The sequence below is a fragment of the Saimiri boliviensis genome, chromosome 6 (assembly GCF_048565385.1).
Source record: "Saimiri boliviensis isolate mSaiBol1 chromosome 6, mSaiBol1.pri, whole genome shotgun sequence".
NCBI lineage: Eukaryota > Metazoa > Chordata > Mammalia > Primates > Cebidae > Saimiri > Saimiri boliviensis.
Window position 1 is genome coordinate 119,520,180 of NC_133454.1, and position 17,997 is coordinate 119,538,176.

The 17,997-nt window shown below is 40.8% G+C and overlaps 1 protein-coding gene across 3 annotated transcripts; it reads left to right on the top strand.

Moving 5' to 3' along the window:
- The first annotated feature begins 355 nt into the window (after positions 1–355).
- On the top strand, positions 356–11,315 carry LOC101041679 (membrane-spanning 4-domains subfamily A member 6A). Of its 3 annotated transcripts, XM_010335146.3 has the most exons (7): positions 356–480; positions 1,711–1,871; positions 2,262–2,396; positions 4,613–4,669; positions 7,103–7,324; positions 9,461–9,561; positions 10,356–11,315. In XM_010335146.3, the coding sequence occupies exons 2-7, from the start codon at positions 1,725–1,727 to the stop codon at positions 10,417–10,419; spliced, it is 726 nt and encodes a 241-aa protein (XP_010333448.2). In that variant the 5' UTR covers positions 356–480; positions 1,711–1,724; the 3' UTR covers positions 10,420–11,315. The 3 variants fall into 3 exon arrangements, with proteins under 3 accessions (XP_010333448.2, XP_074257643.1, XP_074257642.1); XM_074401542.1 differs by lacking the exon at positions 9,461–9,561; XM_074401541.1 differs by lacking the exon at positions 4,613–4,669.
- Positions 11,316–17,997: the final 6,682 nt, after the last annotated feature.

Here is a 17,997-nt window from a genome sequence, read left to right on the forward strand (position 1 = left end):
AATATTCCTATTATTAGTTACATATTATTGAAAGCTTCAAAGCAGCATAGACTTTTTATAAATATTTTTGCTCATCTTTGTGACAATTCTCCAATGTTGGTATTGCTCCTCTATTTACCAAATTAGAAAAATGAGGCTCTAAGACCAGACTGGCCTAATAAAGGGTAACTTGAATGTCTCAAAGTGGCAATTCACACATAAATCTTTGTGCTCATGAATTCTCACAGTCATAAGTTGGTTCTTTTCGTGATTTTTCTGAAGTTGCTAGAAGTTTACAGAAAAGGAAGGGCAGGCACATTTCACAAATCTACAACCTCTAAGTATCACATCCTGTATAGCTGCAAACACTGGAATAAGGAAGGGCGGATGACTTTCAGAAGATGAACGTATGTAGAAACCATTGGTGGGACTAAGAACCCAGACACTGTCCAGCTCCCTGCTGGAAGCTTCTGAGGACTCAGCTGGAACCAAAGAGCACAGGTAGGTAATGCTGAAAGACTTTTCTCGTCTCACCATTCCCTTGCTGTAACCTCGTTGGAGGAGTAATTTGACTTGAAACTCCTTGACAGCAGTTAAGAGACACTAGAGCATTTTGGAGTGGGCAAATGGAAGGAGCATTTGGTTTTAACTCTGTTTCTTCTGTATTCTAACTGCATGATCCTGATGAGTCACTTACTTAAGGTTGTGTAATTAACGGGAGCAGAGCTCTTGTCTCTTCAAATGTTCTTAGGCCATTTGCAAACAGGGCAGTCTGTGGGCTAAGAATGGTGCAGTGAAAAGAGATCCAAGCTGAGCTCAGCAACAAATACCACAGCCAACTTTGTCCTTATGTTAACAAGTGGAGGATCCAGGACGCGAGCCCATGTCTTATGACTCCAAGACTTGTTTTCATATGACTGCATGCAGCTACTTCTCCAGCCTGAGTAAACTCAGACACATGCTGGCATTGCCAGGTGGGAAAGTAGGAAGAGGTTGAATAATCTGGAGATTTATGCAGAGGCTTCACACTCAAGGAAAGCTGGGCCCCAAGACTGGCTTTAGAACTTCCCAGCTGTGTGAACAGGGTTGAATAAGAAGGGTAACTGCAAATCTTTCTTCAGAATTAGCTCTATGCCATGCATATATGCAATGTGTATATTATTCACATTCATAACTTAAAACTTTATTTTGCATTTTCTTATTTATTACATGTTTGTACTAACTTATTAACATGTAGAGCTGTCGTAAGGATTAAAACCATTGCATGATAAGAATTAAGAGCATGTCTAGTAAAATATGATAGATGTATCTACAATGAATGCTAATAAATCATATTAGACAAAAATAGATAAGCAGAGTTCATTTATTAGTCTAAAACATTCATCAAATATATGGCAATATAGCTGTTGTCAGTAAGACTAGGGGAAGGGAGATTGCTGCATATTGCAAATTTTGTGAGACCATTTGCCTCTGGATATTGGGACCTCTCAAGATTCATGCTGCTGCCACCCTGTGATATGTTTATTATCTATAATGGATTGTGTCAAACATTATGGAAAAATCCTTATGAAACCAAGGTTGTGTGGTTTTCACTGCTCCATACTACCAGTTTCTTTTTCTAACAGACAGGCCAAGTCTGAACTAATTGGCAGAAACTGACTTACCAGTTTTGCAGCCAGAATCTGAGAGCTCTGTACTTTTTAAGAGCTAAATCTATTTTTTTTTCCATAGTTGGCAGCACCATCATGACATCACAATCTGTTCCCGACGAGACCATCATAGTGCTCCCATCAAACGACACCAACTTCTCCCAAGCAGAGAAACCCAAACCCACCAACCAGAGGCAGGATAGCCTGAAGAAACGTCTACAGGCAAAAGTCAAAGTTATTGGGGTAAATCTCATTCAGAACATGCTGGAGGTGGGTTGGGGGAAGGCGGAAGGGATGATGTATGTTTTGGGATTGGACATCCATTGTGTGTCGAGAGCCTTAAGTTTTGCCAGAAGGACTTAAGGGTAGAAGCCACTTGGAGAAAGCTGTCCCAGAACTTTCGCACAAGAGGTTGTCTTAAAAGTATTTATTCCTGGCCAGGTGCAGTGGCTCATGCCTCTAATCCCAGCACTTTGGGAGGTTGAGGCAGGCAGATCAAGAGATCAGGTGATCTGCCTGCCTCGGCCTCCCAAAGTGCTGGGGTTACAGGCGTGAGCCACTGCACCTGGCCTGGCAGGGTTACATTACAAGTGCCAAGGTTTTAATCCTCAGTCCCCCTTTCTCTTTCCACAGATTATCCAGATCTCGTGTGGTATGAAGGTGTTAAGCTTGGGAATCATTTTGGCATCTGTTTCCTTCTCTCCAAATTTTACACAAGTGATTTCTACACTGCTGAAGTCTGCTTACCCGTTCATAGGACCCTTGTTGGTGAGGAGAGTTTCTGAAGAGGGAAGCATGGGAGAAGAGGGAAGGAAGATGCCAATAGCTTAAACTCTCCACCTGCCACCTTGCTATGTTCTGTCTGCCAGGAGCGAGGAGTCCATGGTGAAATTTGTTCTCCTGTGTGTATAGTTCAGGGAGGACTCAGTGGGGTAGGATGACAGGGGTTGCCTGATTTTGATCAACTTATCAGACTCAAATAAGCATTTCTTTTAAAGATCATCTTGTTTTTTACCTAATCATCTTGAGCTGTGATGAAGCTAGTGACAAAACATCCATAAATTAGGATAAAGTTGGGAAGGATCTTTTGCTATTAAAAAAAATGAGCATCAATGGAAGACATCATACACTCACAGAAAAACCACACAGATGCTTGCGCGGATTATGGAGGAACGGAAACTTTCACCTCTGAGCTTTTTGAAAATGCTTTCACGGCATTGACTGATGCCCAGGGAAGGCTGAGCACTTGTCTATGTCCCAGGGATGGGCTGGAAATTCCTCTGAAATAGCTGCAGGTCTAGGGTTTCAAAAGGACTTAGTAGTCTTTTTCTCAGAAAACTGCTTTCTCTTAGATTGAGGCTTTCTCATAATTAAGCTTCTCTTTCAACTTCCTGAAACTCCGTACCTGTTATTAGCTCCTTTTTTATATTTGTTTATTTGATGCATCAAGAAGTCCACCTTTTTTACTATCTTGTCCATTTTTCCTCTTTTATTATCTAAAGTTTCATTTGGATTTGGATCTCAAAGGTTTTCCCAAATGACCTTTTTTTCTGTGTCAAGATCCATGCAAGGCTATTACATTACACTATATTACATTTCGTCATGACGTCTCAGGCTCCTTTAGACTTGCTCAGATTTTCTTTTTCCTTGAGGACTTTGATAGTTTGGAGTAGTACTGGATGAGATTTTTATAGCATGTTCCTAAATTGGGGTTTGTCTGATATTTTTCTGATGTTTAGACTTGAGTGAATTTTTGGCTGATGATAACAGAGGTAAAGCACCATTTTCATCAAGTCACATCAAGGGTCATGCTACCAACTTATCGTCACTGATACACTTTACCTTGATCATGTGTTTGGGGTAGTGTTTTCCAAGTTTTTACTCTATAAAGTTACTGCTTCTTTCCCTCCTTTTTCTATAATCCATTCTTTAAAAGCAAGTCACCAAGCACAGTCCACCTTTGAAGGGGCATCTAATTCATATTTTTAAGGACTTGGGGTTTGTTTATATAGACAAATAATTAAATACCTGGGTCACAGGAATCACAACTTTTCTTTGAACTTTGTCCCCCTTTTTTCTAACTGCCAAATAATTTTCTGTTCCTTAATGGCACTAAATCTGGTAGATCATGAATATTCTAGAAGATGAAAATTTCTTTGATTGTGTAAACACAGCCTTGAAGGTTTTCTGCCATCCATTCTTGTCTTTCCTTCTGTTCTCATTGACCATTTTATCTTAAACTGGGGAGCCAGCAATGTAAGATCCATGTCTCTGACCTTCCATATCTGTTAGCTTTTCCCATCTTTTATTTTCTTTTCAAGAAGACCTAGTAACATTTCTCTGGTCTTCCAAAAAACTGAAGAGGAGGGAGTATTTCCAAACTCATTTTATGAGGCTAGCATTATCTTGATGTCAAAGGTAGACAAAAACATACAAGAAATCTCCAGATCAATATCCCTAATGAACATTGATGCAAAAATCTTCAACAAGATACTGGCAAACTGAATTCAACCACATGTTAAAAGGATCACTTCCTATAATCAAGTGAGATTTATTCCAGGGATACAATCATAGCTCAACATACATAAATCAAATGTGCTGCATCACATCAATATAACAATGTATGAAAACCACATGATTCTCTCCATTTCTTTTCTCTTTCCATACCATTGCTTTCATGTCATTCTCTAAAGAACATCCTATACCAAAATTTTCTCATTTCATTAAGAAAACAAATGTTATTTCCTGGCTTTTAAGGTCTTCATTTTGTTTATTTGGATATATTTCTGCTTTTTTTTTTTCCTGTTGCTATCTGAACACTATATGGACAAACGGGATAAATCTGTCTTTAAATGGATCTTGCCTCATTGATCATTTGTCCCCCAGGGCTTTTCCCATGAGAGTTTTCTATAAACATTGTGATAGTGACCTTGCAGTTTCTCTTTACATGGAAACTCACCTGACCATTTTCTCTTTTATCTTAGTTTGTCATCTCTGGCATTCTATCAATTGTCACAGAGAAAAGGTTAACCAAGCTTTTGGTGAGTATGAGAACTATAACCCACAATTCAGTGGTTCAAAATGAAACTTAGAACTCATTAGGGCCAGTCTTCCTACTTTGAAAAGCTGAAAACTCAGTTCCAGAGCAGTTAGTTGTTAGAGTTAGTAGCTGCACCTGGATGCTCCATAGCCTTGTTCAGAGCACATTTCTCCAATTATTGTACCTTACATCAGAGTCTGCATTCAGGGAATTATAACATCCTTTCAGCCGGTATCCAAGATTCTATCACAGAAAAATCTTGCTTATTTATGATGCCCTTTTGGTGATAACTGGCCTTCAAGTTTAGGTTTTCAATGGCAAGGAAGCTGACAGTGTTATAAAGAGGTCTATTGGTTGGGGTTCACTGTTTAAGCCCAGGTGTTACAACCCTTGAAAAAAAAATGAGTCAACATGCTGCTTATGTGTGGTACTATGTCTCATTCTTTCATCTATCTCACCAGAAAGATAATACTTTTGTTTTGTTTGAGTATAAAGTCTTGCACCCTAAAAGTTGTCCTTAGTCATTTGTATTGGCTAAGAAAAAAAAAAAAAAGCTTTACCTGCCTTTATCTCCTATTCCAGCAAAAACTAGAGTTGAAAGTGGCAGGGGGAGAAAGGCTGGATTATAGCCAGAAGTGTTTCTTGTCTGTAAAGTTTCATTAAATCTTCACTCAATCCTATATCCCTCAAAGGGTTGATGTTGGAGATTATATGAGAGAATGTCATATAATTTAATTGCACAGAAACTCAATTTGGAAACTCTGGCTACAAAAAGCTTCCAAAGCCATCAAGAAAAAGTCCCAATTCTTTTTTTCCCTCTTTGCTATTTAGAGATTATTATTTGGAACCCTGAGTTACACTCCAAACTTTCTACAATGGAAATGAAATGTAACTTTGTGTAATGATGGAAATGTACAACAGTTGTACTGTACAATATTGCCATCACATATGGCTACTGATGATGTGAAATATAGATAATGCAACTGAATAAAAATTTTACTTAATTTTACTTTAAATATAAATAGTCAATGTGGCTATTGGCAACAATACTGAGTAGAGTATAGCCTAGCACAAGGGTAGTCTTTTCAAACTTCTAGGAGGAAATATCTGGGCCTCTTCCTCCAGAGAACAATCCCACAGTGAACATGCAGGAAGCTCAAGGATGCAGGTTGTGGTCTCAGGGTGGGCTCAGACTCACTAGAGATTTCCAGGCTTTAGTGAGTTCTCCTCTTGTCACACATTGTACCAGCCCTTTCTGAGATTGCAGAAGAGTGCCGTCTCAAGGTGAATCTAGCTTATTCTAAGATACATACTCTGGGCATCAGGACTACCACTGGCTACTAGAAGCCCCAGGAGTATACACTTTAGTCATTATGTTGGGAAATCAGAGTCCCAAAGCATCAACTGGTGAGTTCCTAAAAAGAAGTGCCCATGTGGGATTACCTAACACTCTACTGTACAGCTGTGGGGTGTGCCCTGGAGGCTGCCTACCTATAACTACAGCTTTCAGAATGCTCTTAGCTCAATTCTCTTTTCTGTGTGAGTTGGAGTAGAAAGGAAGTCACTCTGAGATCAGTTTATTTATTCCTTTTACTTTATAAATGTAGAAATGAGAACCAGAGTGAGAAATAAAACCAAGAAACTGAGTACCCAAAGGAACAAGCTAAGTCAAGTCTATACTGTGACCTCAGTTTCTTGACGTCCAATCCAGACCTTTTCTTCTACCTCCCATTGCCTCCCACACACGACACCGTCCTTGGGCCTACACCTAGACATCTGTCCACAGCCATCCCATGCTGCACTAAACGTGGCCAGTCATAGCCTGCCCGGGTTCTAGGGCCTGCCTGAGACTCAGAACCATCCCTTCACACTCATGTTTCAGAGGTGTGCTTTTGAGAGGGGCAGTGGGCACACAAGAGTGCACTATTGGGTTGGTGCAAATGTAATTGCGGTTTTGCCATTGAAAGTAGTGTCAAAAACAGAAATTACTTTTGCACCATGTTAATATACCATCCACCTTTTCTGTGTGGCTGATGCTTCCATGAGGGGTTTCTGAGTTGGCCAAGAGAGAAACTGCATTTGGTACATTGCCACCTTTGCTTTTGGTCACACTCATAGTAATTTTGCAGGCAAGCCTCGTTGAGGCCATACTACCAGTCGCAGAGAAAGAATTTAGGAGAGTAACATTCTCTACCATACCACTGAAGTCCTGCTTTAGGGGAATCAGTTCACATATTCATTCATTAAGCCAAGATTTACCTTAGAGATTCAGAGATTTTTGCTGGACACTGAAGAAGCATACAGCAATGAATGATCATTCCTAGACTTCCTGAGGGAGACAGATAAGGGAATAACTTGCAGTGTAATGGCAAAAAAGGGTAAGAGAGATTCACAGGTCATTGGGAATGATCCCTACCCAGCATTTCTCTTTCAGGTGCACAGCAGCCTGGCTGGAAGCATTCTGAGCACTCTGTCTGCTCTGGTGGGTTTCAGTATCCTGTCTGTCAACCTGGCTGCATTAAATCCTGCCTCACTGCAGTGTGAGTGGGACAAAAACTATGCATTGGATGTAGCGAGCAGACGTTTTCTTTATTATGAGTATTATGAATCACCTTACACCATGGACTGCTGCCATAGAGAAAAAGCCAGTCTGGCTGTAAGTATTTTATAGATGGGATGTTCCAATTTTATGGGGCTTCTGAAAGCTTTGATTTCTTGTTATTCCTTCCTTTGAAAATCTCTCTGCTAATTCTGCTTTTGGCATCTGGAGAAAGGCCAGGGTTATGTAAATCAAAGGGGGACTACATGGATGAAATCAAGGGGATTACATACTAATAGAGTGGAATTGAAAATGTCAAATCATGATGATAAAAAAAAAAAAACCAAAGCATATTTTGTAGAATTTCTTCATTATCAAACTAATTTTGGAGAGGCATAAATTATGAGTTTGTCAAACTGAGAATGTTGGTACGTAGAGTGGTGAATTCAGATTGGCAAATAGAGCAGAAAGACTCAGGTGACCAGAAACTGCCAACAAAAAAACCTGGTATGTGTGTGTGGTAGGGGGTCAGTTTCATCTAAAAAATCATCAGACTAAAGACTAGGAAATAGAGAATAGGAAATAGGGGATTAGAAGGTAAAGTCTGCTCCTTCTAATGATCACAATAATGAATAATACGAATTAGGTGAGAAGGCAACATTATTGTTGCTTTTTGTTCTAACTGGAGTGAGATATATGAAATCAGGAGAAAAGAAATGTAGGGAATTAGACAGTGTAACTGAGAATGAATGCAGGAGAATTCTCTCTCTTTGGAAGAAGAAAAACAATGAAGTTTGGCTAACAGAAATAATATATGTCTGAAGTTGAAAGACTAAGGGGCATGTGCATGGTCAGCAACACATTGAAAGGAAAACAGGCAACATTAGAGTAAAGCAGTTGCAGAGTATTTATTGTCCCGCAATCATAAATATAAGATCAGCCAAGAACTCAGTGGGAAGACGGACAGACAGAAATATTTGGTCAAAATCGTGCTTGCACAGCACTCATTATAAAGTGGACCTTGCTCCCAGGGTAATGGTATAATGCGGAAAAAGTACAAGCAAATGAGGCTGACAGTAACTGGCACAAAGTAACATCTGGCACAGCCAATTCCACCTTGAAAAAAATTCTGGAGAGAAATTTGGGAGTGATAAAGTATAAATTCATGATGGGATGATTTTACATTAGAAATAAGAGAGAGTCTGTTGAGCTTGCTTGCTGGAACTATTTCTAGATAATGGGCACAAGGTGTATCTTCTCTTTAACTGTGTGTAAATACCACAAAATAGAAGTTCATGTGATCAGATTATCTATCTTTATTATCAGATGGCCAGTTCTGCACAAGGAATGTCTCAGGACAGAAATGGTAGAACCCATCCTTTCGAATTGGTGTTGATGATTAGCAATTCTGACAGTTTACTACCTTCATTGTTTTTTCCAAGCCTTAAAGCCACCAAAGAAAGCAAAAATAAAGACAAAAACAACAAAAATAAAACACATCCAGAGGGGTTCAGATATGTAGACAGGGATGTCAGTACTGAATTTTACAAAGGGCTTACACAGCCAAAACCTCCTTGATCCTCACAAATCCCTCAGAAAGAAATGTTAGTCTGCATATTTGATAAACAAGGAAACAGGACCTACAGAAAGAGAGAGACTCATCCAGGCTTACACAGCTACTAAGCAGTAAAGGTGAGACTAGAATGTAGCTCCTGATTCTTAGTCCTGGGAGTTATTGCACCACTCTGCTTTCTTACTGACTGAATAATGTCATTAGAACTATCGATGTCTCAAAGAAGTAAGAAACAATTGTATGAAGTGGATTAGTTGATTTAGTTACTACTCATCTTCCCTTCTCTCAAGGAAATGAATGAGTGAAAGGGTTGAATTTAGATAATTGTGAGGTGTGGGAGGAGCAGTTTTGCTTTCCTGACGTGTCCTTACTTCAGTCTCTAATGCAGGTGTCCCCAAATTACGCCCCGCAGGCCGCATGTGGCCCCCTGAGGCCTTTATCCGGCTCCCCGTCACACTTCAGGAAGGGGCATCTCTTTCACTGGTGGTCAGTGAGAGGAGCACAGTATGTGGCGGCCCTCCAACAGTCTGAGGGACAGTGAACTGGCCCCCTGTGTAAAAAGTTTGGGGACACCTGCTCTAATAGTTGAGGTGGTCTTCATCTTTATGGTCACCTCTCAACCAGGCGTGAAGGCTTTGGCTGACCCAAGCACCACCAATTTTTTATTTCTTGACTTTCAGGGAACTCTGTCTCTGATGCTGATTTGTACTGTGGTGGAGTTCTGCCTGGCTGTGCTCACTGCTGTGCTGCGGTGGATACAGACTAAGTCTGACTTCCCCGGGTGAGCGTGCTGGCTGGCCTTGCTTAATCTTGCCTTGTGCGTCTTATCTCTGTACTGTGTTGAGTATGCTGTCAAGAGTGGTAGAAGGAAACCTCAGCCAGTCATGAGATACACGTGGGAGGTCATCTTCATGGTGATGGAAGACAGAGAGGAAAGGCAGATGGCAGTTGAGTAGCTGACAAGCTGAGAGTTCACTGGATATGAAAATAGTTAAACATGAGAAATCAATTGGTTCCATCTTCCCATTTTGTCAATGGAGGGAATGACACTCTGGGAAGTCAAATGACTTGCTTGGTTTGCCTGGCATTATGCTGAGTTCGTGCCTGTGCTGAGGACACTAGAACCCGGCTTGCCTCCCTCCTAAGTGGAAACAATTTCTGCCAAAATCACTAGTCTCTTGATTAGTATTGACTCGGTAAAGGGCATTTACACATGTGACTAGTTCCAGTGAATGTCTTATGCTCTGCGTTTTCTCCTGGTGATCTTAAAATTCTTTTTCCTCTTAAAAGATATATTAAACATGTATTGTTGAATCAAATTCCATAGGATACCATCACTATGGACTCATGGCTTTAACTGAATTTAAAAGCCTTAATTTATACAGAATTTTATTATAGAGAGTAGAATAAATACTAGGCTGATAAATTGCAATTATTTGAAGAACCTAGTGATCTGCTCTACTTATCTTGGATTAGTGAAGAATTCTATGTATACAGTTGGAAAAAAATGGCATATATACATGTATCTTGAACCAGAGTGAAGTTTGAAGACCGAACTTAGTTTGTTTCTTCTAGAGTGTGCTGTTCCTGCCTCACAGTTACATTGATAAATCGGCGTGTCCTCAAAGATGACTCATGACCCTGGATATGAAGAACCATTGATTTCTTAGGAAACAAGGGAGCAATAGTAATTGGAAAGTTGATTCTAATGATAACATGAAAAACCTAACCATTATCAAAAAGCAAACTTTAGTTTCCTACATGTAAACATTTAAAGTAATGAATATTTGTTTCAAAAAAATTATTTCACTGTCATTTAAGGTGTGTGTTCATTGGGGATCTCTTGATTTGCCTGATATTGACTTCAACAAAAGCACAGGGCTGTTAATTACCATTTACTAGACTAGTCAAATAGTCATAGACATATCCCAGAAAACTAGGCAGGATGATGATTCGATGGATCACAATGAAGCAAAGGATATAACTTTTTCTTCTACCCCTTAATTGTCAACAGGAGTTAACTGATTTGTTGTGGTGCACAGACTCTTATCACAGGTGCTAGTCATTCATCCCATGTGTTTTACTCATTAGTGCATAAAGGCAAATCCCATAATGAAGTCTCAGGGTGTATGAAAGTAGCTGGCTTCAAAATAAAATCTTTGAGTGCACATTTTAATACTTATTTTGTTGTTTTTTCCATTAAACACAGAATAAGTCAACAATGACAGACATAAACCCAAATTTGAACTCCACTTTCTCCCTACCAGTATTCAAACAAAACTAATGAATGAACGAATGTTAACCAGGAATATTTGCCTGTTATGAAGAGAAAACCAGTTCATACTTATTTCCCTATTTCAAAATAAGACCAATTGTTTCAGTATAAATGTTAAGCCTCTTTTGTAAAGTGTCTGTTCATATCCTTCGCCCGCTTTTGAATGGGCTTGTTTTTTTCTTGTAAATCTGTTTTAGTTCTTTGTAAATTCTGGATATCAGCCCTTTGTCAGATGGGTAGACTGCAAAAATTTTTTCCCTTTCTGTTGGTTGCCAATTCACTCAAATGACTGTTTCTTTTGCCATGCAGAAGCTGTGGAGTTTGGTTAGGTGCCGTTTGTCTGTTTTGGCTTTTGTTGCCAATGCTTTCGGTGTTTTGGTCATGAAGTCCTTGTCTACGCCCATGTCCTAATGGTTTTGCCTAGACTTTCTTCTAGGGTTTTTATGGTGTTAGGTTTTATGTTTTGAGGCCAATGAAAAAATGCTCATCAACACTGGTCATTAGAGAAATGCAAATCAAAACTACACTGAGATACCATCTCACACCAGTTCGAATGGCGATCATTAAAAAATCTAGAGACAACAGATGCTGGAGAGGATGTGGATAAATAGGAACACTTTTACACTGTTGGTGGGAGTGTAAATTAGTTCAAACATTGTGGAAGACAATGTGGCAATGCCTTAAGGACCTAGAAATAGAAATTCCATTTGACCCAGCAATCCCGTTACTGGGTATATAGCCAAAGGATTATAAATCATTCTACTGTAAGGACACATGCACACGAATGTTCATTGCAGCACTGTTTACAACAGCAAAGACCTGGAACCAACCCAAATGCCCATCGATGATAGACTGGACAGGGAAAATGGGGTGCATATACACCATGGAATATTATGCAGCCATCAAAAACAATGAGTTTGTGTCCTTTGTAGGGATATAGATGAACCTGGAAACCATCATTCTCAGCAAACTGACACAAGAGCAGAAAATCAAACACCACATGTTCTCACTCATAGGTGGGTGTTGAACAATGAGAACACATGGATACAGGGAGGGGAGCACTACACACTGGGGTCTGTTGGGGGGAAATGGGGGAGGGACAGTGGGGGGTGGGGAGTTGGAGAGAGATAGCATGGGGAGAAATGCCAGATATAGGTGAAGGAGAGGAAGGCAGCAAATCACACTGCCATGTGTGTACCTATGCAACTATCTTGCATGTTCTTCAAATGTACCCCAAAACCTAAAATTCAATTTAAAAAAAAGGCTCACCATGCCCATACACATGTGCACATACACACAAACACACACAGGTGTGAAAATGTGTTTAAATTTTACATGAACTTCACTTCTTTGGAAGATCTGGTCATGTTTCCCTTGCTCTGACCTTCTGTAGAAGAGGTTATACTCACTGTATTAGATATCCTGATACTCAAGACACTTCCTCTGCTCTTTTTTTCCAGTCTCAAACTGAACTGTCAGTTTCTTTGATTTTAGCTTTACATTCAAACTCTGTTTCATTATGTCTTCTCCCTGTCCTTTGTACCCCTCTCTGATACACACCATTTCTTTTATTTATTTACCTGTTGTGGGCATTCAACCTTTATTCATACTTACTGGATAACAGACACCATGTTCGATGCCAGGGCTATCAAAGTGAATAACATACATGATTTGGCTTCAAGAAATTTATAGTCAAATAAGGAAAACAGAGATTACAATGAAATTAGGGATGTCTACAGGACATTAACTGTTATTTGAGCACAGAATAAAGAATAGTATCTTCTGCTTAAAAGAATGTAGAGGATAAACAGGTATGTTTGTGTGTCTGTGTGTGTGTGTGTGTGTGTGTGTGTGTGTGCATGTGTGTGTGAGTGACAGAGAGAGAGAGAGAGAACGAGAGAGGGAGAGAAAGAGAGAAGAAAGATAGAGACAGAATGTCCTTCCTTTGAAAGTCCACCCCACCCCTCACTATCAATCACATCATGCCAGCTTCTGCCACAGGAGGGGACCTTTGAAGCACTGTCATTTGTCTGGGGTAATAACACAGGTTCGTTGTCTCATGCCAAGAAAATTGAAGATGTGGACACACAAGGAGTGAGTTTAAGAGCAGAAGTTTAACAGATGAAAGAAATAAGAGCACTTCCTCAAGCAGAGGAAAGGGTCCCGAATGGATTTCTGGGTTTGGGGCGAGATGAGATTGGTTTTATAGATGAGTTTGAGTAGGTTGTGTCTGATTTACCTTGGGTGTAGTGGATTGGTTGGACCAGGTGTGCTATTTACATAGTATGGGAAGTGCTGGCCATGCCACCCTAATCTTTCATTATGCAGATGGAGTCTCCACCTGGCCGGCACCATATTGCCTGATTTTTTACGGCACACGTGGTGAAAAGGGAAGAGAGAACATCCGTGTTGAATATGCCTGGCTTCCAGGCATCCCTTTTCTATTGGCACAGCTTCTGGCATTCACCTTTGCAAGCTTCTAGCTTGCTTATCTATTCTTGCAGCTTGATTTTTTAGGCTGCTTTTCTTAGAAAAGAAATTATTTGGGGGCTGGTTTTTAATAAAAGAAAAATCTTGACAAGAACTTTCTTACCCTCACTAACTGCTTAAATAATTTCTTTTTGGCTCCTGTATTATTCCTCCCCTCAGGAGTAGTAACCCTAACTGCTGTTAGAGGGTGTCGGACAAAGATTATTTCTGGCTACTTTCTGCTAAAAAGGGGCATCGAGTTGGGGACAGCAACTAGGGCTCCTCTTGAGATCAATCTAAGGGTCCTCAGAAGAAAGGTGTCCATGTGTGTTTCTGTCTGAGGCACCATTTAAAGTTTGACTGTTTCTAGGCCAAAAGAGATAAATTTTACAAGAAGGTTCGGAATGTAAGGTTTGAATATGAGTATTAAGTTACCATAATTAGTGGGGGTTCTATAGGACATAACTATGACAGTAGAGTGTGATACCTGCTTAGCCATTTTAATGAATTATAATACCAGTTTGCCTCCACCAGATGTCACTAACTTTACCAGCAGTGTTACACTTTTCTTTGCCTAAGTGGCATTGAATTGGGTGGCTAGAGTAACTTTAGTGTTAACTTTGGCTATAGTTTTCCAGCAATTATTAATCTTGTCATAAAGATGATAATTAGGCAGAATATTACAGCAATTAGAATTTTCCAACCAGAATTCCACATTGCAGATGCCACAATGTGTAGTTGTATTGCAAATAGTAGAGCATGTATAACAATTCCCACAAAGGCGGTATAGTAGGTCATTTCCACCTAGAATTTTCACTCACCAAGATATAGAATTCTCTTTGGGGTTTTATGAAGTTACAAATGTAATCCCATGAATAAATAAAATCTCCCTGCAAATGCATCAAAAAGTTCTAATATCTGGCAGCAAATCTCAAGAGGAAAGGTAGAAATGACAAAAAGTATTTGGTGAGGTAAAGGTGTGACTGAGTAAGATGTGTAGCCCTTACTCATTTACTTATCTTTTATTATTTTCAGTTTAAGATCTCCTATTTTTTTGTCTTTGATATTCAGAACATTCCTCTGGGCTGTCAGGGATTGCAATCTAGCTTTCTAGGCTTTGACTACAGTGTGATGTACCCAGGAATTGATACCTGTAACTTTTACTACTGAGGGGGTTGAAAGAAGAACAGGGTAGGGCCCTTCCCAGCTTGGGGTCAGGGAGAGAGAGAGTTCATCCATTTGTCACACACTCAGAGGAAGGTAACCCAGGGCCATTCAGGACATTGCTCAACCTCAGGTCACTTGATCAAAGGGCCAGGATGTGCAGGATGCAGGATTAGAGCCTAAGTTCCCTGGCTTCAAGATAAAGCACATTTCTTTCACACGTATGTATGGCAGATTGAATAAACTTAGAAATGAAGATGCCAAAGGAAGGAAGAGGGCACAAAAGGAGCTGTGATGGTCTAGTGAAATGTGCCACAGAGAGCACCTTACCAGTAGCACAGACACATATTAATAATAACTTAAAACACTGGCATTTATGTAAACCTCCCTCTTTGTTTCATATGTTAAAAACACTTCGTGGGGTCAGGGGCGGGGGCTCATGCCTATAATCCCAGGATTTTGGGAGACCGAGGCAGGAAGATACCTGAGGTCAGGAGTTCAAGTCCAGCCTGGTAAGAATATAAAAAATAGCCAGTGTAGTGGCATGAGCCTATAGTTCCAGCTATTCAGGAGGCTGAGGCAGGAGAATTGCCTGAACCCAGGAGGCAGAGATTGCAGTGAGCCAAGATTGCACCATTGTACTCCAGCCTGGGCAGAAGAGCAAAACTAACATTGAGTCTTTAAGGTGTTTAGTGTTCCAAAAGCATCCATGTTCAAACAAGGTTTGTCGACCTCATCTCCCAGTGTCCCATGACCCCCCTAAGTGACATACTACTGGGTTGCCAATGTTGAACCAACACTGGACTTGTTTGTTGACTTCAAATCACCCAATCAAGGCTACCACAGATGTAACACAGGATTTTTCTTGGCCTCTTTGCCAGCTTGAAGACCTCCAGCCAGTGATACCCCTGCCCAGGCCTTGCTCGGGCCCAGGCTTACTGCAGGAGATACCCTGTCTACTCAGCCTGGCAGGTCGTACTTGTCTTGCACTCCAGTGCAGATCCCTTGCCCGCAGCAACTGTGCGCTAAGCCTCTGGTGGGAGGGGGTGTGTAAGTGAGCAAGTGTGGAGTTGTGTCAGCCATTCCAAGCACTGGCACAGGAGTGGGCTCCATGCAGGGCTTGCAGCTGGACCAGGCATGTCACAAGCAACTCCTGCAGTGGACTCTGGCATCCAGATGAGGGGAACATGGTGGCACCCAGGCCAGGGTGCCCATATTCCTGAAACCCCAGAGGGGGTGTTGTAACATCCTAATAGCTCTTTTAGTCCCCCCATCTGCAGTCCAGTGAATAGCGGCATGTTAACAGCTCTGTCAGTCCCATTGCTCCGCTCCTGCCCATGGCTCCAGGGCTAGCTCGGTCCTGCTGCTACTTCCTGTTGCATAGGGTGGCTGCTCTCCACTGGCAGAGGGCAGAGGGCCACAGTGTTACAGCCTTCTTTGTACCTATGTTCAGTGAGTCCTGAGTTCTTGTCCCACGTCCAAGAAGAATGAGGTTATGTTGACAATTGAAGGGCAAGGAGGGCAGAGAAGAATTTTATTAAGTGACAAAACAGCTCTCAGCAGAGAGCAGATAAAAGGATGGTCTCCCACCCGAAGTCAGGTGGTCTCTCTCACCCAGAGGTGGGCAGTTCCCATGTGGCTGAGTCCCAGGTTTTAATGGGCTCAGAATGGAGTACATGCTGATTAGTTTGTGAGTATGCAAAAAAGGCTAAAACAAAGGCACCACTCGAAAGTGGGCATGACAATGTAAAAGACCAATTAGGGAAAGGTAGGTACATGTAAAATAGGTGAAGGGTGGGGACCAATCCGAGGAAAGCATGTCAAATGGGAAGAGAGGTTCTCAGTTCAGACTCAGATTTATCTGAGGTTTGTAGCTTGGCTTTCAGGCTTTGAACTCTCTTTGGATTGAAGGTGGGGTTTACTAGACACCTGCTCCTGTCTGCCTAGGGTTGTCTATCTCCTGACACTATCAAATGCATCAGTCTCCCCAAGTGTCTGTTTTAGTTCATTTTTCAAAGGTCTTGGTCTCTGAATATATGTTTTTAGGGGAACTAAAAGACTAGTATTACTAATAATATCCCTTTCTTCTAGTCCCATGTTTAAAGTGACTTGCTAAATAAGATATAGTAAATGCTCAGGTGAAAAATCAAAATACCATTTTATTCCTGATATGTTGAAGGAAAAGCATTCCCTCAGTTTAAGGCCAAATGAAATTCAATGGATGTGTCCCACCAGTCACTGGCAGAGCTGGGTTGCCCCAGGCCTCTCCCATAAGAGGAGGACCTCCAAACCCTAGTAAGGGAAGGGAAGAGCAGATGATGGCGCTTTCTAGTAGGCAGACTGTCTCCCAAACAAATGAAGAAACACAGAGGGGCTGAGCCACACAAACCCAAGCCCTCCTTCCAAACTCTGCAACTTTGTGCAGCATTCCTCCTTCCCTGAAGAGTAGTAGGTTAAGCAGAGGAAATAAACAGGCATGTTTCTCTATGGTAAGTTCTGCTGGAAGGAAATGTGAGGCTAGAGACAGAGGAGGTTCCCTCCTAACTGTGGATACCTCTGGAGAAGAAGACAGGGGGAGGAGGAGACAGGGAGCGCTTTGGGGGCTACGTGTAGTGTTTTATTTCTGTAGGGATAAAAAAGGTAGATTTAAGTAATCACAGAAAATAATAATATCACTTGAATCTCTGGGGGAAATATGTAGATATCTGTTTTGTTATTTTCTATACTTTTATCTATGTTTATAAAGTTTTGGAATTAGCATATAAACATTATAAATTAGTCTGAATTATTTATCATCTCATCTTTCTATAAAGCTGGTCCTTTCAGAAGGAATACAGAAATGAAAAAGAAGAAAATATAAGTCTGCTATGAACCTCAAAGTTATTTTATTATTATTTAATGTATCACTTTTATACAGTTCTGCAATTTATAAAAGTCCCTGAGTGGCAAATATATTTAGTTGTTTTTCCTTGTTTGACCTTCTGTCTCCCGCTTTTTCTTTGTGTGTCACTGTAGCCCCCTCAAACAACAGTGAGTACTCTCTTCAGGACAACATGTCAAGTGTGAGTCGTAAAGTGCGGAGGAACTACACCCTCCAGAATGATGGGAAGGAAAACTTTCTGCCTAAGCAATACTTCACGTTAACCAAGCAGTAGACTTGCTGTCAAACAAATGGAAAGCAATTGAAGATAAACCTCAAAAAAACATAGCACATTTTTGTTTCCCAACAGTTATAAACAACCTAGTTTTCCTTTTTCTCACCCCGTGTTCAGACACTATGAGTGTTTCCCAAACTTTGGAAACAAAGAC